At 35.3% G+C, this 25,021-nt stretch overlaps 1 protein-coding gene across 2 annotated transcripts in view; it reads left to right on the forward strand.

The window, feature by feature from the left end:
* The first annotated feature begins 405 nt into the window (after positions 1–405).
* Positions 406–25,021, forward strand: part of Pura (Puratrophin-1-like) — a 171,605-nt gene continuing 146,989 nt past the window's right edge. Inside the window, exon 1 of one of the 2 annotated variants that reach the window (XM_070112166.1) lies at positions 406–622. In XM_070112166.1, coding sequence (XP_069968267.1) covers positions 476–622 — 147 coding nt within the window. In that variant the 5' untranslated portion in view covers positions 406–475. Of the gene's footprint in view, positions 623–15,067; positions 15,541–25,021 lie in introns of those variants that run through there. The other variant, XM_070112167.1, reaches the window with a different exon arrangement.

The following is a 25,021-nucleotide window of genomic DNA, read 5'->3' on the forward strand; positions in this document are numbered from 1 at the left end:
AATCGAAGTAATCGAGTACAGGCGAATTGAAACGAAATTAGCGCAGCTAAGAATTCTGCGAAAAAATAGTGAAGCATAGCTAAAGAAAGCGCAAATCGGAAAGTTCTAAGTGAAAGTGAAGTGCGTTTATCTTAACGGTAATAATAAAGTTTATCACTGAAATATTATAAAAATCAAGTGCAAAGCGCCTCTGGCAAGATCTATAGCTCGATCAGTAAGTGTTATAGTGTGCAGTTCAGTGTTTGCCGTCAGCTCGAAAGCTCCCTGGCAGTGTTGTCCTTGTGCGTCTTGCCCCTAAATGCTTTTTTGTTTGTGTCGGCGAGTGCATTTCTTATCCTCTCCGCCGTGTGTTTCTATTCACATTCACCGCTCGTCCCATTTTTACATGTAATGGGACTTTCGTGTCCAATGCACATTCGATCCATTATCTCTTCCGTCCACCTGTTAGTCGTGTGTGTCTCTTGTGTGCGCCTCAATGTTTACCTGCTGTCAGGGCCGCTTTAATGGCGGTGTTTTATTTCATCGACTTTTTGTGTTGATTTCAACAGTTTGCAGTGGCTTCGTCATGGCTGTAAGGAGTATGGATTCATTCAAACGATTTATGGATCGGATTCGGAATTGGGTAAGAGAAGAAAAGATTGTAGGAAAAAATGTTTGAGTTAATAATTATATGCAACTGAGTATTAAATAATATTTCTACAGTGGATGCTAAAAATAAACTGTTATGTGTATACTCCTTTGCAGCACCATCGCTAAGCAGAAGTTTTATGCAAAACTAAAAGGAAAATTTAGTAAAAAATTATTATTTTCAGAAATATTTAAGAGTTGTTCATAAAGTCAAAACTATAAATTGGGATTTGTAATAAATAACAAATAATATAGGAAACCATAAAATTGAAAATATTAATATAGCTTGGATATACGAAATTTTACAATATTAAGAATTAAAAATAATGTTCTTTTAATACTGATTTATTATAAAAAATATCTTGAAAATACACAATTTGTTTGTATGATTTCAATATTTTAAGTTTCCTTTCAGTAAGGAAGTTGCCTAGAAATGGAAAGAGAGTGAAGAAATTAGATTATTGGTTGAAATTATGACACTAGAGCTTTTCCTAAATTAATTGTTGAACATACTATTTAAAAATGTTTCTGGTGCTACCTGATATTTCAAACGGGTTCCACAAACTGAAAAAGTGTTGCCTGCATTTAGGCTGAATATAGAAATTTTATATATGGTATAGAGCATATTTGAAACTTTATGACCGGGAATTTTGCAGATGCAGAACATCCAGTAAGTCACGGCTACCGAAACTCCAATTCTTTAAAAGAATTAGAGCCGAAACTAACACATACACACTGTGGAAGTCATAAGGGCTTTGAGTGAGAAAGGGATGAACGATCACACGTACACAAGAGTTTCGGTTAGAATTGTCAATTGACCCTGAGGAAACTATAAGAAATTTTAACAGAAACCTTTGGTAGCGCTGTTGGGTAATTAATCGGTGATTTAACCGATTGGTAGCTTGAAGGAAAATTTTATGACGTGAAGATATTACTAAAGATATTTTTGGGATATGCGCAAATATAAAATATATATATATTATAAAATATCTGCAACAAACGTTGGTAATTATCACTTAATATCAAATATTTAGAACCCAGTTTCCTATAAAATTCAAATTTAGAACGGAGTTGGAGTCGAATTAGGCGAACAAAAAAATTTGTTTAATTATTTTATACATATATATTTATATCCAAGCACATTAAAGCACACTAAGAATTTATTTCACTTCCGTGAGAAACTTGCATAGAGTAACCTTTCCTGCTCTACATTATATTCAATTATAGCTTATCAATCGATATGTGGTTTAACAACAAAACGCTATAAAATTTATAGGTTTTTAGGACGCCGTTAGTTTTTATTTGCGGCAAATTGGAGGCACTTGTTTTTTATTTTCATTTTGTCTTAATTGCCTAATGGCAATTTTAACACATTTCTCCTAACACCGAATCGAATAGACGGTTGAACATGTATGTAAAGATTGTACATGTATGTAAAGGCATGCATGTAAATACATTATTTTTGTTGTTGTAATGCGGCGCCTACTGCATTAGTCGTGTGATTGCAATATTAAGCTTTGCTGTTAACTAATCATACAATTTGTTTGCTGTTTTTATAAATTGGAGCATGTTGGTATGTCAACACATACATAAGTATGTATGTACAAGTTTATATATAAACTACAAGAAACTCTGGTATTCATTGGAGATATTGTGAATATTGAAATAAAAGTGTATATGCTTGTGCGACTTCACAACCACACAGTTGTTGGAATCGTTAATGAGGTAAAAATTGTAGGCCTCGGGTGTGTAAGTTTCAAACTCGTTGCTTTCATTGGTGTAAAAATTTCTACAAATTGCATGCTCTATTATTGAAATATATATCTACAGATTTCGCATTGCAGACGACTTTTCTCTCCGAAGTTCCTCATTACTGCTTTCGAATTAAATTTAAAACTTTTTCATTTCCCTGCGTATTTCCAGTGATCCTTTATGTACTCACTCAGAATGGCATATCCCTCTTTATACTACGTACAAACAAATATAAAAAATTATATATATGTACATACATATAATATATTTTCTTGTTGTTTCGCAAAACGATACAACAAAAAGTCCTCGGTAAGTAACATAAAAAATTAACATTCAACAATTAACTAAATTGATTTTCTCGTTGCGCACACGTAGATATTCTGAAGGATACACCAACACACATACTCACAAACATGCCGAAGCGATTCGCGAAATGCACAAAAATTTTGAATGTAAAGGGGTTAAAGCATGGTGACCACTTTTTGCTTAAAATGCAAGCTTGCTGGTTAACTATATTCTTAGCATTTGAATGTAGACTAGACATGAACTAGTCTAATAGGAATATTAACTGCTTCGAAACAAATTTAGTATATTGAATAGTCATGACACTTTCTAAGGTTTCAAAAAACTTCAGAACGAAAGGCAATCGTGCCCACCTTCCTAGAACCATGTGTTGAATCTCAGAAATTTTATCTTCATTGTATTAGGTCTATAACTATAGTAGTACGATTTATGAAGAGATGGTGATGGATTTGCGGGGAGTTCTTCTTCATGACTTCAGCATGGCATTATATTTTGGTGGAAGTTAATGGTAAACATGAACTAGCCGAGCGAACGTAGCCAAAAGTGGTTTGCACGACTTAAAAGTGATTATTTTGGCTTGGAAGAAAAGTAATGTCCTAGACAGCGAAAAAAGTTTGAAGATGAGGAATTGGAAGATTCGATGAAGATTGTAGACAAAAACGAAGAGATCGCAGGATCTTTAGGAATTAATTGAACAACAATTTCAAAATATAAAAAAGTAGCCGAATACATTTAAAGGCAAGGAAATGGGTAAAAAAACACTTTCAAGGTAGATACATCGATCATCCACATTCTGTTCAACCTCTGTGAAAATAGGTAAAATCGGATGATAACCACGCCCCCTTCCCATATAACGGTTGTTTTGAAAACTACTTAAAGTACTATAACTCACTGAAAAAATGAGCCACAAGCATTAAATTTCACAACCAGGTTGGTAAAGAAAGGTTTTTTAGGATCTGGTGTGAAAATCGGACCAACTTTAATGGAAACCTACATCTCAATCTGGGCTAAATCGGATGACAACCACGCCTAATTCCCGTATAACACATTTTCAAATCCCGCCTGATTCTTTCACTTTACAGTATACAAATCACACATAAAAAACCTATCAGAATAAAACTTTGAACAAATAGTGCCCTCAAAGTAATTCATCTTACGTCCAAAAATCGCACTATAATTCGTACCAAAATAGGTAAAAGCAGGTCAACACTTCCTCCACCGGTTCACTTTATACCTCATCTATAGGTCAATATATAAGGAATCCTAATGAAATTCTAATATAAATAACAGTGTATCCTCTTTTCTTAAATTAATAAAATCACGGTGTCTGAAGGTGTTCCTCCGCCTTTGTTTTTTGCAAGTTGCAGGAGTATTAAATGTTCGGTTACACCCGAACTTTGTTCTTCTTTACTTGTTTAAAATTAAAACTATAATAACTCAACTAATGCATAACTACTACAAGTGTGCTGCGAAACGAACTAGTCCATTTCAGCAAATCCTACTTGCTTTGTCTTCTGGGTAATTATATATTGCAGGGTTTATTCCATACCAAATGGACTAGCGTGACTAAAGGCAATTCTGTTGTAGATCCAGTGCACTCGAGTTCTTTATAACGGTCTATGCTGGTCTGGAACTTTGAAATAGTTACATATGTATATATGTAGGAATATAAACGAGGCAGCCATTAAAGCCTATGTCTATGCGAGCAGACAGCTTATTCCTTACCCCCGTGTGTGTCTAGGAAGGTGTGACAGACAGGTCCTCTGAGTGGCAGTTGCTCCTGCGGAAGAACTCCCTCAATACTGAAAATGTTTAAAAATAGGGATAGTTTTATGTCAACTTTAAATGGATTAATGAAATGACAGTTAAAGTTTGGAAAATTGCATATGTGCACCGTTATTCCGCGCACATAGGTGGCTTTAGGTCTTTGAGAATATCAAAGTTAGTCAAAATTGGAATTTTTCGTTATTATTAATTTCTTTTCACATTTATTTTGTATGTATATTTGATGTGGTTTGCTGTTGTCACTGTGATTGGTGTACGCGGTCGGTATGCCAATTGGTGTTAATTCGCTGCGCGCTGACTGATGTGCAACCATCGCGAATTCCTGCCGATTTGATGTGCCACAGAAGACAAAAATGCGAAAAAGTGAAACAAATGAAAACAAAAGCAATTACAACAATAATAGCAGCTGCAATAATGCATGCAAACAACTCACCGGTGAGTGAAAATAATGTGGGTGCCACCGTCGCTTCGGTTTACGTTTAATGCATGCAAATTTTTGAATTTTTAAAATGCCGTTAATAATGCCTAAATACACACATAAACACATAAAAAATGTTGCTACATACATATGCATGTGCCTGCCTCCACAGTGTATGCATAAAAATTCAGATTCGCTTTGATTTAATGGCCTGAGCGTTTGCCGGGTATCCGAAGAAATCAATGGCCATAATTGAAAGTTAAAAAGAATGCCAGACTGACTTACCGTTTGGGCATAGTAAATAGGCAATAAATGTGGCGGCGTGTAATTAGATTTGTACGCCGTTGAGACACACATATTTGCAGCGGCAAATATTGAATGTAAAAGTGAGTAGATTCCTCGGTTTGGAAGAATGTTAGAAAGTGTTTTTGGTTTCTCCGACTGGAGTTATCCTTCACAGCAAAGCTGGCATTTTTTAGGAGTTTTATATTTTTCATAATACTTAATTTACCGCCTATTAAATCTAGTAGCTTATTATATAGAAGAAAACTTTCAGTATTACAGTTTACATTAAAAACTTCACATATTGCTCCCAGAGTCAATTCCCACATCACTGATTCATTTCACTAAACAAATTTTTTCTACAAGTATTGTGCCTAAATGACGTATTTCGATACACTTTCCCAGCATGTCGATACGAATCACATCCAATGGATTCAAAATATAATTTTTTTTATTTTCCGATGATTTGCAAAAATTAATCGATACAAATTATTTCAGTTTATGGATATTTGAAGAAAAGCACACTTTTTTAAATGTTTGTTAAATGCTGTTTCTCTTTTACATAAAATTCCTTTTAATGACTTATCGCAAATTACTACTTCACTTCATTTATTATACTTTTTGAAGAACGTTTAAATGTTTTACTAGTTTCCGCTCCATTATTTCATATATCTTCTTCTCTTTAACGATATCTGTTCTAGAATTTTATTTTAAAACAATTTATCGTTAATTTTGCACAGGTCAGTTAACAGTGTAATACATTTCGTCGCTGACTGGATAGTTAATGTCATATTTATTAATATTAAACCTTTTTTATTTGTTTTTTTCTGACATTTCGAACATAAATTTTTAGGCTATTTTATGGATGTATTGAATTTTTTTTTACCACATATTTTGTGTTGATTTCTTTTCCACATACATTTTAGTATGTTCCCGAAAATACTGGTTTATTAATGATTTCTGATAAAAATATTTTCGAGAGAGATTAAAGATTGGATGTTAAAAAAATCAAGTAAAAGGTATTTGAAGTATTTCTCGTTGGACAATGCATTGAAATTTAATATATTTTTTCTTATAATCCGATTATTTCTGAAACATGTTCATTATGCACTGCCCTCACATATCTTACCACGCATGTTGTCGCTATCGATTCATCCATCAGCTAAACTGTCAGTTAAAACCGCCACTGGTTGTGGACAAACGAAATTCACACAAATGTCAAAAGGTGGCAAAACACGAATGAAGATAACACGACATAACGACTTCTTGTCATATAGCAAAAGTCAATTGACTCACCCTTGCGACAACTTTTCAAAACATAAAATTATTATTAAGAAAATTAAAAGAGGGTTGCGTGGCAGACAGCAAAGAGAAGAAGAAGAAGTTTGGTAGCATTTACAAACAATTTACTAAAAGCTAAAAATAGGGCTGCCACTAAAAATAGCAATAAATGCTTGTCTCCCACCCACGTAAGAGCACTTTTGCGATAGTGACTATGGGTGTGTGCGCCTTTTGAGTGACAATATTCCGCCAATACACACAAGCAAACGTAAAAATTTATTTGAGTTTGAGGAGTGCTCGTTTAATGAGTAGTGGGGTGAGTGGCACTCGGGTCTTCTCAAATCCAATTTTATAGACTGACTTATGCATTTTGATGGACATGTAAATGAGTTTTTGTATACGGCACTCATGCGCAAAGTAGCCTGTAGTAAAATCGACATTCATGATTTACTTTTTCCTACAGGGTGCGTATTGTTTTGTGCTCGATATAATACCATACTACCACCAGCAAATTGTGGCTTTTGGCGAGATCTCTTCAATTGGGCATCTTAATGTAAAACCTCTCCCCAGTTATTAAATTGAGGGTCGCTGGGAAGAAGTTACTGATATTAAGCTCTATTTTGAAGCAAGATCTTGAAGCACAAGTTATGAAGGGATAAGTTCCGGTGTAACAGAACAATGCAAACCCTTGCACCTTGCGTTACGTATTACGTGTATTGAAGATAGGGATAATATTGACCTGACTTTATTTATTTTTGGCTTTACTACATATTATTAACGCAAAAAGATGCTCTCTGATTTTCATCAAGTTACCTCACTTACCATCACCAATACACAGGGTTACCAAATAAGAGTGATATGATTAAAAAAAGACACACTAATTGTTAATGAAATTCAAACGTTTTTTTATTTAATGTGAAATACAATCGATACAATAAAGTTCTGAATGCAACTTTTACAGGAACGAATTTTATGAACCCAATTTGCGAGTACTTTTTCCACTAAATCAAGTCGTATGTCATGAATAGATCGTCTAAAGCTTGAAGAGAGTCTGGTTTATTGCTAAAGAGCAATGACTCCAAATAACCCAACAAGAAGTATTCTAATGGTGTTAAATCACAACTTCTTGGTGGCCATTCAATGTCACAATTTCTTGAAATTATCGAATGTCCAAACTTTTCACGCCATAATTTGGTTGTTGCACGTGCTGTGAGGCACGTACCCCTGTCTTGTTGGAACCAGATGTTGTCAAGATGAACTTCTTCCAATGATAGGCATAAAAATTTGGTTATCATCGATCTACACCGCTCTCCGCTGACAGTCACGATGTCAGCAACTTCATTTTGAAAGAAGTATGGACCGATGATTTCACCAGACCAAAAACCAAAAACTACACCAGACAGTCAATTTAAGTGAATATAATGGGTTTTCAAAAATAATTTGCGGATTTTCCTTCGCACCAAAATCGACCGTTTTGTTATTTTACCGCACCACTCACCATGACACTCACCGACCATAAAATGGCAAAAGCGCACGAATAGTTAGAGAAGCATTGATCCGGTTTAATCCATTTTTGACCGAATTTCAATAATTTATTTTACAGATTGACCAACATTTTCGATAAAAAGTTCGCAATAGCTAAATAATTTGACATTAACTTCTCTAAAGCCCTCTCGTACCATCTTAGGTGGAAAATTCAATGCGTTTGGCGCATTTAGTTGTTGATTTATCGCGGCTTCAGTAGTTTTTAGCAAAACCATTATATGCGCAGAGGACGGGGTTACAATCCGTTTTCATCTATTTGCACACTGTCGATAGAGATAAACCTATTAGAGGGCGACAATTTTTATACCAGAGGTTCCCTTTGCTGTTGGAAACCCCTATATCAAATTAAAGGTTTATATTTTAATTAAGTGCTTGGTTATGGTATTTTATAAGTTTTCGATTAATGACTTTTTGTGGGCATGGCAGTGGTCCACTTACGCCTATCTACGAACTCGTTCTTACTCTTCTACCAGAGAACACATGTACCAAGTTTCATTAAAGATATTGTAATTTTACTCAACTTATCGCTTGAACATGCGGACAGACGGGCGGACAGACAGACAGTCACTCGGATTTAAACTCGTCTTGTCATCCTGATCATTTATGTATATAAAATTCCATATCTATCTCGATTATTTTTTGGTGATACCAACAACTGTTAGGCAAAAAAACTATTATACTCTGTAGCAATATGTTGCAAGAGTATAAAAATGGTATCGAAATTTGGAAGTCTATCCATCGATGACGTTTCTGTTCCCTAAAATGCATGTATGTGTATTTTAAGGCCAAAGTTTTTTTTAACTCAGTTTCACGCTTCTCTGTTTTTTCAAATGACTTTTTGTTGTTATTGCCAATTTTAGCTTTAAAATAATGACAATGAATGGAGTTCATTGAAAATATTTTTAAGTACCACTCTTATTGCACTTCGGGCGAACTCCAGACGTTTTGATAATTCCAAAGATTCGGGTTACTTTACAGACTTAGGTCGACTAGCCCTTCGCTGATTTATTGTTAATTCTGGCTTCTCCTAACTATTTCAATCGTGTGCTAAACGCTCTCTCATTTTTGGCGAGGAGTTTACTCAGTTGCAGATGCAAATTTAGAAGTTCTCTATTGCCAGCCGAGGTGATACTCCTTTTAGATTTGTTTTTAGGTAGATCGGTGCTCGGATCAAACCTTACAACGTGTCTTATATTTTAGGACTACATTACTTGATTTTTTGTCTTAAAGTATTTGGATGAGTGTCAGCCTAAAGCAATCCAACTTTGCAAATCTCGAGAAGATCAGAGAAGTAGAACTGCCCTATTTACATAGGGGTAGCTAACAAGAGTGAAGAAAACGAATGGAATCCACCACTTTCTCACCAGCTGAGGTGTGTTATATTACGTTAAGCCTCCTTCGTATAAATTAAATTGTTTGTGTTGTTATCTGTAATCACTTAAATTTAGTGCAACCCAGTGCAGAGCTTACAGCAACAAAAAAAAACCCAACCGTGCAAGCAATAACAGCGGCAACGGCGTTTACAACAATTCATTAAACTTTGGCTTTCATGAGTGTTTAGTATAGTATTGTTGTTGTTATTATAATTGTAGTGTTTTGCATGTTTGGTGCATTTTTTAAGTACGTAAGTGTGTATGTGTTTTGAAATGTGTATGTGTGCTTGCTATAAACAATTTTGCGGTTTGTGTGCTTTCTCACCTGCTCGCTAAGGCTCTTCTTTGCACCTCCTTGCCTGCCTCTTGTCAGGCGGTTTCCCCTGCCTGCTCTTTGTATTTACTATTTATCCATTCATTCAGGCATAAAAAAACTTTTATAGAGTTTTACTCATGCGCAAATTCATTCATGCATTTATAGATATTCCTGCGTTACATTGTTGCTTTATTGCACACGAACGTATTAGGGTGGTGCACAAATATTTGTGGATCAGATTTTTTTAATATCTCGCATTTGATACTAATATTATTAACATTTCATTTATTTGCTTAATTTCGTTGATTTAAATGTTGCATACAGGTGGCAACCCTTCCTAAAAGTATGTCTGACAAAAATCTTTCTTACACTAATTTAGCTTGAAACATATATGATAATACTTATTTATCAATTTTTATGTATTTTATCATTTATATTGTTCAACTAATTTTTAACTGGTGGCAACTCCCAAAAATTTGTTCAGTTATACGACTTTTGAATAGCTTAGTATTAAGTTTTTATTAAGTTTACACTGTAATAACTTTTTTATCCTATCAGTTTTATTTAATACTAAATTTGGAAAGGGATTCCCAGCTCTCACACACGAGTAAACGGATATTTTAAACTCTTTTAGATAATAATTCAGTTTCTTACTCAAATTTCTAACTGTAAGGCTTTTTAATCTGTTATTTCAATTAATTAAATATTTTTAAGGTGGCAACACTTTTACTATCTTTCACATGTGATATCAAATTGAACTACTTTTCTTGTCAACATTTCGATTTAGAATTTTGAAACATGTGGTAACCTTCTCACATTTATTGTTCTGATTGTTCTATTACTTAGGTGTGATAGTTTAGGTCGTGGTAATAACGGTGAGGTGCAGAAAATAGTTCTTATAATATTCTTTATGGGTCACCCTAATAAATGTACATAAAAGCTACATGAATATATGTATACAGTCAACCCTCCTATAACGCGGTGAGTGCGTACCGCGTTGTATGGAAACCAATAAGGAAAAGATTAAGTATAAATTATTTTTATTAAATTGAAGAGTTTATATAAAGAAATAATACCAAAACTAAACTAAAAAACTGTTTTCCAACAAAAACTAGAAAAACTTTTGTAAAATTTAATCTATCAAATTTAGACCTTTTATCACATCTTGTAAATCGACATTAGGCACCCATTCGTTTTCCTTATTTTCGGGGTTTCCAACACTCATTAAGCGTTGATGGTTTAATTTCCGCGCAAGCCGATGACTCGGTTCTAACACAATCTAAAATAGAAAATTCCATCCAAACTTGGGTAAGGGTTTTATTTTCACTACTTTCTTATCTGTCGAAAAAGGTTTGGAAAACTTGGCGTGTGTGATACATTTTTAAAGTTTGAATGACTCCTTGGTCCAAAAGATGTATTAATGACGTGCAGTTAGGAGGGAGGAAGAAAATTTTTACATTTGGATGATCCAGTTGTATGTTGTGGCAACCAGCGTTATTAAGAACCAAGAACTTTGAAATATAAATTTTTTTCCATCGTATGGGTTTCCACTGCCGGGCTAAAACAATTATAAGTGATAAGGTAAGCCGGAGATAATCTTTATGTAAACATATGCAGTTACTATGTAGTTACTACAAGTATGTCCCACTGCCTGTACCTACATGAAACTGGCGCCATCTGTTCCCTTATAATTCTAATAGGCCCTAACGACCTAAACAGCTTATGGGATGCTATTGACGGACACCGCGTGTGAAACCGCCCTCTGAGAGTACCGCGTTATAGGAGAGTTGACTGTATATGTCTCACAAGTCAGTTAGTCGTTCGCTTGCCGCAAACCTCCAACAACCACCTGCCACCAATTTGCCGCCGCTTACCGGCAATAGTGACACGTACATATAAATATACGAGTACATGCATATGTATGCATGTGTGCGTGTGTGTGTATGTGTATCTAACTATTTTTCTGAGCCACCGCCTTACCTCCATCCGCTACCTCAGCATTATGTTATTTTCTATTGCTGCTCCCCACCACTTTCGTATTTGTAAATTTCCTTTGCATTTCATCAACCATTTTCATTAGACGCTCGTAGCTAGCCGCTCAGTACAGCGCTGCACTGAGCTTAGCGAAAAGCCACATTTTTTATTTACTTCGTTTTTATTCAGTTGCTGGAAAACTCGCGAAACACTCAGTCTAGTCTAGCGTCTAGCGCTTGCAGCTACATACAAACAGTATAGGATCATTGCGAGTAGAAGTCTAATAATGGACAGACAGAATCACTCAGCGACAATAGAGACACTGGTTCACACACATATACACACATATGTGTATGCCCGGTTCGTGCGGTCAGTCAGTGCGGGTCTTTAAATAGCAATAATCATATATTGCCGCATAGCGTGGACGATCAAGTTGGTGCCACATGCCGCAAAGCGTTGCAAGTGAGCTAGCAACACGTACTTGTGCGCATAGAAAAATACAATAAAAACCAAAGTTAAAACAAAAAAAAAAGAGTATTGGCGCTATTTCATTCATTCGAAAAAATTTCAGCAAAATAAATGTGTTTATATAAAATAACATAATATTTATTACAAAAGTGCGTTCGTTTTACCAAAAAGCGCTTGAGCGCACGCCAGTGGGTAAATGTTGAGTGAAATGTTTGGTAGGTGTATTGCATCGCTTCCAAGGTGCCGCGCTGTGCCGCCGAGGGGCGCGGTGGGTTTATGCAAAAATACAAAATCATAAGTGAACGCCGTCACCTGTGTGAACGCCTGAGGCAACAGCGCCGTGGCCGACGTGTCCGCCGCAGACGTTGTAGGCCAACGAGGCCGGCTGTGCGAAGAATGCGAGGTTGGATTGCGGTCCGACCGACTGACCGGGCGACAGGCTGTGGCCACATAAATGTGCATATGTTTGGCTGGACACTGCGCTGTACTTTTATTTATTTTGATAATTCTTTATTTTCTCTATATAAATTTGTGCTTTTCTATCATTATTGATAGATGGCATATTGGCAATTTCCGACGTGACCTGCGTTATGCAAAATGCTCCACGCAAATCAAACAAAAATGTTGCGAAAATCATAGCAAAATAAATAAAGAAAAACATGATGTGGAAATAGAAATTAAAAGAAATATTGAAAGTAAAGCGCACAGAAAATTTGTGAATAAATAAAAAATAAATAAAAATAAAAAATAATTATTTCGTAATGTGTAGTAATGAAAGTGCCCGGTTAAATACATCATAAAACAAAGCAAAAGTAAAATTATGACTTAAGAAGGAAATGTGCAATTTAGTGTGCAAAAAAGTAATTATGTAATACTATACTATATGTTATGTGTATTTGTGTGTGTTTTGGAAGCTGTACTTACTGTAGTTACTCACTTATTTGTTTTCTGTTTATAACTTGCGGCTTATTACATTCTTTGAATTTTAACAGCGAAAAATATATATAATTAGTTTATGAAATAAAGCAGTTGAATAAGCAAATGATTAATTTAATAGTAATTAAAAAAATCTTAATTAATAGATATAAAATTAATTTAAGCTACACAGTTTCTAAATTTAGCCTTTCTGATAATATTTTTAAACCTATATTGTTGTATATTAGGTTGATTAGGGCATTTCGAGCATTAAACGAAGAGTTAAAACAGCAATATCATCAAAATATAATAATCATGAAAGCGGCTTTTTACTATAGTGAAATTTCAGGCCGGTTGTCTATATCACCTATATATTTCGCTGAATAGCATTCTCAGAATAACATATAAAAAATATAAAAAATCTGAAAGAGCAATTTAGCAGCATTTGTGGCAACTTATTATTATAACCCCTCTTCTTGTAAGCGAACGGGAAACGAAATTTACCAAAATAGTTAAACTTTATATAGACTTTAAAACTGGCCCATATTTTTGTAATTCGCTGACAATTTACATCGATTTTTTTTTTTATTTCGATTTTCTAACTTATCCGAGTTTGAGTTGAGCTTTCTTTTGCGCCGATTGTAGATATATGCAGAAAGAATCATCTACTATGAGCAAAAAATAAATCTCTATATAGAAAATAGTACTATTTTCACTAATTGGTAAACATTTTAGGGCATAATAGACCTTCTGTCGCGGTGCAAATCTCAGTTTATATTTAACTGCCATACACCTTGCTAGCAAATTGTTGCTGTAAAACGTTTCTCGCTGTTGAAGCTCGTGGCTTATACTAGTAAACCGAAAAAAATATTCTTCTGAACCGTTATAGTGTTCACAGTTCTATGTGCTTTTGATACCGGGTTTTTTGTAGCATTAATAAAGGTTTGTTAGATGCTCGTTATTGTCTCAAATATATTTTCTTTTATAATATATAATAATAAGATAATTTTTCATCATGGTTTTACCTTCATTAAGAGTTTTGAACTTGTTCGTAGACCCGATAAAATGAATTAAAATTGACATATATTGAATTTATATTAATTCGAGTTTCTGTACATATATGGAAGAGAGCCGGTTAGTACATACATATAATTTCGATCATTCATGTCTCAGTAGAAGTAGACTTAGTACAATTATAGTAGAGTGAGATTTCGAAATAGGCCGAATCGACCTTACAGTTTAGAAAACTTTACTGCTTTTGTTTAAAATTGGACTTGGAGTTCCTTTTGATTTTAAGTTTTTTCAACCTACTCTTTTCGAACTGTCTTGTCTTGCTCTTTCCATTGAGACATTTAGAGTCACTGAGCTGATACCTGTTCCGCAGTGGGTCACTAATATGTCGATTCAAGGCCATTAATACTACACAAAGCGAAATGAATTCCTCCAATTAAATAGATTATTATTATTTTTTATTAATTCCTCGATGTCTTTTTTTTTTGCATTGGGTATATATAGATTTTTGAACAAGATTGATACCCTTTCCTATATTATATTAAAAGATGAATGTTTCATGTTGGAAAGGAAAATATATTCTCAAACGCAAATTTCTTTTAATTTTTTTTTCAATTAACAACAAGATATATAGAAATACCAGAATAACAGTTCATATACTTAATATAATTTCCTTGCATCACAAGTCAAATTCTTTGTGATTAAAATTTTCTATTAACAAGTGTGACAACTATAATTTTGCGATCGCCCTTTAGCCTCAATTACTTAACATAGCAAATGCTAAAAAGTGAACGAAAAACTTCAAGTGGAAAAGTAATTTTAAGACTCGCGCATAGTGAAAATCGTTTTGATTAGGCATCTGCTAAGCCGAAAATCATCGCCAATCAAGTGCCTGGCAGACGCCACTTAACGAGGAAAACACAAACACACAACCATACGCGCATACAATCTGTTGCCAACTGTTGCCTGCTTTAAATAACTCTTTTGCATAGGTGCGTGCGTGTGTCTGTGCATATGGGAGCGTGCGGGCGGCTCATTCGCTTATAATGCGATTTGAATCAATCTCTCAAATCACTTTGATCACTGTGGCATCAACCGAACAGCAATTGCTACGCATTTCTGTGCTCAGCCTTTTGGTGCGCACATGTTGCACACACGACATTTGCATCTACAACTGCAACAGCCGCCGCTCAGCAACAACAATAAAATCTATACACGGCATTTGATCAGGAATTAAGTCTGCAACTTTTGCACCATCACAAACACTAGCGCCGTTGCGTCCTCCCCCCATTCGCACACACATACACACATACGCATATATATAAACGCGCGCAAGCATTCACTCGATGATGGCTTATGTAATCTGGAAAATATTTATGAAGCAATACTCGCGTTTTCGTTTCGATTTGGCAACCACAACAGCACCCAGCTCAGCCGCTTTGCTCATAAATCGCCCGCTCGCCGCCCCCTACAATCAGCCGGCCATAATGGTGAGTAGCGCACAGTTATGTTTGAAATGCATATAAACTATTGTGATTGCATGCAATGGTACATTTGTTGATGTTTTCATGTTGCAAACAAGAGGAAAATGCAATTTTGTTAGTTGAATTTTATGCGAAATTAATGAAATCAATCGCTTGTCTGCTTGCATTACAACGGCGGACAGTTATATAGTAAACCAGCTGACTCAAATGTTGCGCACTCTCGTCTTAGGAGAGTTTCGCTTATACAGGGTTTTATGAATTTTTTGATAAGCATTATAAAGCAAGAACTATATTCGGTCGAAATTAAATAGCAATTACTCTCGCAAATTAAATGTGGAGTATGAAATACCGAGATGTCTAAAAAGAAGTATAAGGAAGTATATGTATACTGTTAGATATTCCCCGAATTTGTTATAATAAAATAAAAGTTAAGTTTGCCAAGTTGGCGGCAAGATTATACTTTTAAAAAAACTTTTTCTTTATTTAAAAAAATCAATATTGTCGAGACAACCAGTATTCGAAATTCCAACTTGCACATATACATGTTGCATTACTCAACACCGAACAAACACTTCTTATGCAAAAATGTACGATTTATTGCATTTTGATGTTCGGTCGCATTGTGTTTTTTTACATTTTATCGTGAATTTTAACTCTGATTTGTTTCTATTAATAAACACTAACGCTAAATACATTCATAAATGGATTTGTAGACTGTACGTTTGCTTATATATAAGGTGTAGTTAGTTATTTCGCTTATTTCGCTTGTTTCATCATCAGTCGCCTCGCTAGTGAATGTTCGCTTTGCTACTCATTTTGTTATTGATTATTGTATGCTGAAATACAGTGACGGATAAATGTGATCATATTAGCATTCAAAAATTGGGAGAAGTAATAAAAATGCATATTTAATACGTTTTGAAATAAATTATCACTAAGAATATATTTAATAATAGAAAGACAAATATTTTGTATTTTTAATATTAAATTTCAATAAAGTTCTTCTATCTGAATCTGAATTGACTGACATTTCACACTTTTTCATAATATATATTTAAGTTTATATACACATGTATATATAAAAAAAACTAAAGTATAAGTGTAATAAATATAATTAACAAACAAATGTATTTTGTATAGAATGTAATTAACCCTTGTTTGCCTTGGTTGAGAATAAAATAAAGTAGCAAGTGATTGCTTTAGATTTTCGATGTTCAATTTACTTTCATGGAAATAGCACATATTTTTTTACAATTCAAATTATCTTTTTGGAAATGAGTTTTCCACAATGACTCATTACAAAACCGAGAAGCATCGATTTCGTTTTCAAGACTAATTTGTATTTCTACCCTCCTTTGGTTTTTATGAAGTGATTTGATTTAAAGATTAATTAAAAAGTTCTATCAATAGAATATTATCACATATTCTAAATGTTTTACTACTATTTTTTGGCATATTTCTGTTTTTTGTGCTTATCTAAACTTAACCCATATCATTGGTATCAGCATATCATTCAAGAATTGTTTTTAGAAAACATTATTTTATTCAGCCGAATTGAAAAAACACATTCCATCCAATCAAATCAACTACATAAATATGTTAGACCTTCAAGGGTTGAAAAGAACGTGCCAAACAAAATAACTAACTTAATGTACTTGCATCATTCTGTCATGTGTAAAAGCACGTATTTATACCTAAATAAATGCCCAAGTGCAAGTACAATTATAGGCCAGCTAATGAGTGTGTATATTTACACTCGCTAGCTAATTAGCACTGATCATATAATCTGTGTAGTGAGCACTCATAGGAAAGAAACGTGCTTCAGTAAAAGAGAGAGAGAGAGAAGCTATTAAGCTTGAAAAAGAGGCTTTCACAATTAACGGACTTGATCATGCATGTGGCACTTGTATGAGTCATGTGATATATTCGCTATTTAAGCAAATAACGACTGACATTCTGAGTTTTAAGACTTAGCACAATTGAAGGAAATGCCACACTACGACGCTGAGAGCAGAGTAAATAGAAATTACAATTTTGCTAGCGAATTCCGCTTTGAAAATGGATGCTGAAGATTGAAAGTGATTAAAATATACTGATAATGATTAGTATATTGCAACCATTCGACAAGTCCTATCCCTCTAACACCTCAAGAGCTGCATTTTCGTCTACGATAACTTTCTACGTCTTCGAAGTCGATCGGGGTCTATTCAGTATTGCTCTCGTTTTTATTAGATTTATTAATATCGGATTCAAGATGAGATGAAATATATTACAAATCAACGAGTCTCGGGGTCTAAAAATTCTTTTTGTAGCGAACATCTCGGAGTAATTCTGTCCTATTTTCGCCAATCAAGCTAAAGAGCTTTTACATTTTTCGTGGCTTATATCTCTGTGGTAAAGAATAGGCTATTACTGAATTTTTGGTCTTTGTAAATTTATCATATCTAAAACCATTATTATAATATTTAATCAATTGGTTAAGCGTGGACTTCATTCGTTCATATAAAATGCTCTAGAGAACCTAGTATATGGTTATTAGTTGTTTGAGGTTACTACAGTTGAAGTTTATTGAATCGACATCCGTGGGGACTGAGCAGATTACATACTTCTACCTTTCTTTCGACGACAATCTTATCGTATCTCAGCATACCACCTGATAATCTATTGAAACTTGCAGTTTTGAGCCATGTTTCTCCAATTTCCTGTTGTTGCTTAAACTAGAATTGTATTTGCGGGTTAATTGTCATTACATATACTATATTATACTGACTTTTCGGTTCAGATTATGGCAAAGGATATTCCTCCCACAAATTAGGTATATCATCTGAGAATTTATTGACTTCTTTATTATCTTGACTTGATTGAAATTCTCTCTTCTTCAGCGTTAAGCCATGAATCCACAGGCAGTAGTCATGCAGGTGTCGCACGAGACTTCAACATGCGTGAACGTGGATTTTGGAGTTGGTATTGACTCAAAACGAAAACCATAAATCGTCATAGCTAATTACTCATGTAAAATATTTTTATCTACAAGATTTGTTGTTAGGCAAAAATTTTGAAAATGTATATTCCAAATGCTATATATCGCTTCAACTCTATAACTTTTTACAAAAACTTCTCGCGTGAAAACACTTTTATAGACCGAATATATATCAAAAAAAATTAAAAAATCAAAATATAATATTTAAAAAATTCAACAAAAAGTGGAAAAGTCAGCAACTAACATTTGTTTGTTGTACTCGAAAGCGATTTTTTACTTCTTGGAAAGTTTTTCATCTATTTAAAGCGCTTCTCATGAAAATTGTCCGTGTCATGCGTGCAAGTGCAACAGTTTTCCAGCAATTTTATACGAAATTTCCAATTTAAATTGCAACATAATTTTACTTCGTCAACGCAAAAAGTTTCTCACATCAAATCTCAATGAAATTAATGAAGACAAGTGAGTCAAGCATGGCGAATAACAAACTGTAATAAAATAATGCGAATTTTATGCGCCACTGCGAGAAAACTCTTGCCACGCAGCGCTTGCCACACAGCAACAAAGCTCGCTGTCTGCGTGAGTTGAGTGCTTCCGCGCCAGTTGGGATACTCCACTACCTTTGCCACACTTTACAAATGGAGACGCACCTCCAATTATGATCATTATGTTATACATATGTACATAATTAAGAGAAAAATTGCATTTGGAAGGCAAAGCACCTTGCGTAGAATGAGCTGCATGCAAATTACACACCAGCATATCATAATTGCCACAACAAATGCACCAATGTTAAACAATCTTCATAAATTAAGTATGTGTTGTGGCCGTGCACTTGCACCTACCATATATGTAACACACACATACAAACATCCAAGTGTTGCACATTTAAAATGCTTTGTATTTCATTGTCGTTCCCATCGCCACATTCCACATATCACATGCAACATGGCAATTATGTATATGCCTCACATCTAATGCTGCAACATTTAACTTATGAATACCGCTATAAGCTCTGTCGCTGCCGCTCAATATGGTTACTGTGATCGCCACCACCACTGCCACACTCAAAACCGCCCCGTACGAGCGCTGCCAACCGCCAGTTGCCGGCCGCCAGGTACCGCAGCATGCAATTAATTTCGACAATTTAACACTTGCCCATGAAATATAGCATCTTTTACTTTTCGTGATAGTTATTATCGTCATGGCAATATTATAATATGACTCCATACGTGCCATATAAAACCAGCAGTATATTCAAGTGGCATGCGATGTTGCAACAGCTGTATATTAATATGTGCTCGCTCAAGCACTAAATCCCGTGGTATTTGTCCCGAAATGTTTTGAATTACATGGGGATTTCAGGTATTTTATTTAATTTAATATGAACGTGCTTGTGTATAAATGTATCCTTTCCGAAGAAATTCAATACATTCGGGATCCCGATCTTTATTTTGGGTACTATAAAAATTATGTAAATACAATGGTACGATTTTATATAAAAACAAGAAAAATAAAAAAGGTTCCTTATAAGAACTTGATTCCGATTGCTCAGTTTGTATGACAACTATACGCTATAGTGGTCCGATATCGGTTATTCCGACCAATGAACAGCTTCTTGGTGATGAAAGGTCAGGGACTGAATTTCAGATCGATATCTCAAAAACTGAGGGACTTGATCGTATATATACGGACAAACAGACGGATGGACGGACAGACAGACGAACATGGCTAAATCGACTAAGACGTCATGTTCATCTTATATACATATATATATTTTATAGGTTCTCCTACATTTCCTTCTGGGTGTTACAAACTTCGTGGCAAATTTAATATAGCCAGTTCACGGTATACAAATTATTTTTGGAACAAATTAAATTTTCCACATATACGTATCCCGTAATATATCAGAACTATGCTTGTATATACTGGATATTTTACTAATTTCTTGATTATGCTAATATTCCCGTATATATTTACTTATAAGTCCTACATACATACTTTCATCACCACCACCTAAATAGCTGATTCGGGATCCCGATGGTAGACATGAGTTCCCTTGATGCGCACATCATCCAAATTTTTGTACAGTTGCATACTTACTATGCTGACGTGTCGATTATTAGCCACTTTACTATTTATTGACACATGTACAATGTAAATATGTAAGCATGGCTATTTGCCATTTCTGCCACAAGTGATAGTGATAGTGTTTAGTGGTGAAATGTTTTATGAGCCGCCATCGCAATTACGATCGATCGCTTTGACAGTTAATATTTGTGGCTTTTGTTACTCGCCGCATTTAAAGTGAGAGAGAGTGAGACTGAGAGAAAAGCAAACAAAACTCGATTTCCGACGAGTGGTAAATTTGTTCAATTTACTTTGTACAATTTTAACGCTCCAATAAAATTGTTTCTGCAATTATTAGTCATACATATGTTTAATCATAAAGAGGGACATTCATAACGATGCATTTAAATTGGAGATTAGTCATCTCTGCATGGTGGATCTACATATATTATATATACGTGTGTATCAGAAATTGTATTTCATAAGCACTGATATTGTCAAATCTTTCTATTAACACGATATACCAGAAGATAATGATATCTATTTTTAACCTCATATGGTATTTGGCAGCGTACTGTTAGCTTTAAAGTACCTTCTTATAAAAAATTATTTTTCACGTGAAATTCAACATTTTGAAATTTAGTAGTTTCTCTAATAATATCCCCCTATTTCTTTCAATGTTGTATGCTATTTTAAAGATTTAGGTTTCAGCCGCAGCCAGGATCTCCCAATTGACTCTATCTTTTTATATTTGAGAACAGAAAAGGGTGGAGAGATTTTTAATTTTTTCCAGATTCAGATACATTGGAATGAGTCTTCGTTTCGATGATCGTCCTCCCATGATAATCATGACTGAAAATGATACATCATCGGCGTGAGTTTTTTCTCATTGCCACAATGTAATCCCCGAAGAATTTGTTCAGATCAGATTTCTATATTTCTTGTTTTGTATCAAATTGACAATAAATAGCAATCGCTTTAAAAAAAAAGGTCAAAATGTGATTTTAATGAGTATTGATTGCAAGCGATTAAACGTCACAGTTTATGGGTTTTTAAAACAAATTATTGTACATAGCCAAAAACAGTGAAGAGATTACTGGCTTTTAGAGCCCGGGCGGTCTGCGGTAGCAATCATATAAAATCGAGATGGGCGTTAAAGCTTCTCCTGTAATTTTTGATCTCGAAATTGTCGACAAAATGGAAGTAAATAATTTTTAGGTATTCTACAAGCTATTTCTAATTTAAATTACATAATTACTTTCGGTTTCTACCGGAGAGAAATAACTCTCGTTCTCACATAGTTTTAGTTCCAAGTTTTTAAAGTTCAATCTAACTAATTCGCTTTTACTTGTAAAGATCACTAGTTACAGACATTTTAACAGTCATATCGGTTGTATTATTTTACTAGTTGCACTTTACTCTTTTACTTGCCAAATAACAAACGTTTTTATGAGAGGTTTTTACCGGAAGCTATTGGGTGTATGCATTAATTCGTGCGGTTTTCTAAGAGAGGGCTCTACTAGTATTATTTCGCGTCGTATTCATCTGTGGCTATATTCATTTCAAAGGTACTGCCATTTCGCGTCGTTTTCAGTAGATATAAATTGTTTGAGCGTGAACAACAATTTGTTTCATTCATTTGAAAATGTCGAAATTTGCACCAGATAAAGTGTTTTTGCGGGGGTAAATTTCTACTTAAACTACCTCACATCTTGTGTCAAGGTAAAGCAAGTTAAAAATATTTTGGAAAATATCTCAAATAATATTTTATGATTTTGGAACAATTTCCCAGAAACTTTTACTTAGGGAAAACAACTTTAAATGGGTATGCTAAAGTTGCTCAAATGGTAAATCCCAAACAAGTAATTTTGACATGTTTTGCTTTCTCCTATTTATTTATTTACATATATATTTGTCACATAAATTATGTATGTATGTAAATAAACAAATAGTAGATGCACTGTAGGTCATTGAGTTAAAAAGACCGCATAGACAATATGCACAGTAAATAATAATAATTACATATTTTTATGAGAATTCTTCGAAATTATTACACCTGGAACAGGGTATATTATGTTCGCTAAGAAGTTTGTAACACGCAGAAGGAAACGTCGGAGATCCTATAAAATGTATGTATATATATATGATTACCGTGAACGAGCTAAGTCGATTTAGCCATGATTGGAATAAAGTGCATATATGGAGAACTTTTTGAACTTTTCTCTAAATTTTGCATACATTACTGTATAAGCCATTGGTGCAATCTCCGAAGAAATTGTTCAGATCGGATCACTATGGTTGCCATACAAACTGAACGATCAAAATCAAGTTGTTTGTCTTTCTGAAAGATATTATAGCTTCAGTGCAATTGAAGTTAACGTTATTTCTTGTTTTTAGTTGCTTACACTTACCTCAATTTAAAATAAACTTCAGTTTCTAAGGTTTGAGACCTTAAGTGAGGTCATTGACCCTTTTGTTTATCTTTGGCGAAGCCAACTTACTCAGGTCAATGAATCTTTTCAAGAACAAAATCCTATTCTGAAGTCATTGACACTTTTGTGTACATTTAGCGAAGCCAAAAACCTTTATGAGGTCAATGACCCCTTTGTTTACATTTTAAATATGTATATATAGCGAAACCAACGACCATTCTGAGGACTCATTAGAATTGGTAAAAAACAACTATTGCGACTCATAATGGGAAACTGATGAACTATACTACTCGGCCTTATTAACCACAATTACCACAACAGCCGGTTCTACGTTACCGGAATTGACCCGGATTTTATTCGGCCAAGGGCTGTTATTTTCGGCGGTCTAACCCTGTTTGGATCGGTAAGTGTTAGTTTAAGTTTATCGTCATTAGAGCAACACCTAGCAGCAGGGTTGCTCCGTTTCCTCTTGACCCGTGCTGTCATCGAGTCCAACCTGGGCCCCGAGGAATTCTTTTGCTGCATATGCGCTAAAAGGCTCCACCCAAACTCCACCTCGGTTAGGTGCAATACATGCAATGAATGGAGCCACCTAAAGACCTGCTCAGGCCTTAAGACCAATAGGGAGTGGACCACAAGTTACGTGGCCTCATGCTGCCAACGCAATACTGCGCCACCTGCCTCAACGGCTGTGCAACCTGCACCATCTCCGCGCACTGCGCCGTCACTCAACGGCTCTATCGAGCTCACACAGGCAGCATGACTCCCAGTCTGAAGAATCCCCTCCACTCAGCAACTCCTGGTTCCTCCGTTCCGTGTGTCAGTCCGTAATACGCCGGAACGTCACATCAGTCAAGTGCAATTCCTGCACTGGCTGGTATCACTTTCTGTCGGTGGACTGCGTCATATGTTGCCCTATGCTGTAGGAGTCTGCCCCGACATTCCCATCGGGGCTCACTTATTTAATTGCTGAGGAACTAAAGATAAGCCAAAAAACCGTTTGGAACCATTTGCATAACCTTGGATTCAAAAAGAAGCTCGATGTTTGGGTGCCACACGAACTAACGCAAAAAACATGATGGACCGAATTTCCATCTGCAAATCGCTGCAGAATCGCAACAAAATCGACCCGTTTCTGATTCGGATTGTGACTGGCGATGAAAAATGGGTCACTTATGACAACATCGAGCGCAAACGGTCGTGGTCAAAGCTCGGGGAAACGGCCCTAATGTGGCCAAGACCGGATTGACGGCCAGGAAGGTTTTGCTGTGTGTGTTGGTGCTAACCTATGGCCAAACGCTCAATTCGGCCCTCTACTGTCAACAACTGGACCGCTTGAAGGCAGCACTCATCCAGAAGAGGCCATATTTGATCAACAGAGGCCGAATTGTGTTCTATAAGGCCACACACGTCTTTGGTGACTCACCTGGAGCTCGGATGGGAGGTTCTAATGCACCCACCTTATAGTCCGGATCTGGCACCAAGTGATTACCATTTTTTCCTGTCGATGAAAAATTGGCTCTCCAATTTTTTTGGCAATAGGGACGCAGTCTTCTACGAGAGGGGTATAATGGAGTTGGTATCTCGTTGGCAACAAGTTTACGAACAAAACGGCGCATATTTGACTTAAATCGGACAAATGTACACAAAGTTATCATCTTTTGAAAAATCAGTAATAAACCGAACGAACTTTTTACTTTACCTAATATTAGCCGGAAGCGCTTATCGATAGCTGAGGTCCAAGAAACCAACAGCCGCTCAGATCTTCTGAGTTGTGCAGGTTTCAACGTTTTGCGTAAGGATCGCGAGCGAGATAATGGTGGAGGCCTTCATACTACAATCGATGGCGACATCGACCGCATGGACACTACCCTGGAATGTCAGGGTATAGTTGTCCGGTCAGGCGATGTCGAGCATGATATATACATTCCCTCAGTTACATGTTGCCCGGACATAGGTGCGCTACTTCGTGGTGAAAACCGTTTGGTGCTAGGCGACTTTAATGCGC

This window comes from Bactrocera oleae, chromosome 6 (assembly GCF_042242935.1).
Source record: "Bactrocera oleae isolate idBacOlea1 chromosome 6, idBacOlea1, whole genome shotgun sequence".
NCBI classification, from domain to species: domain Eukaryota; kingdom Metazoa; phylum Arthropoda; class Insecta; order Diptera; family Tephritidae; genus Bactrocera; species Bactrocera oleae.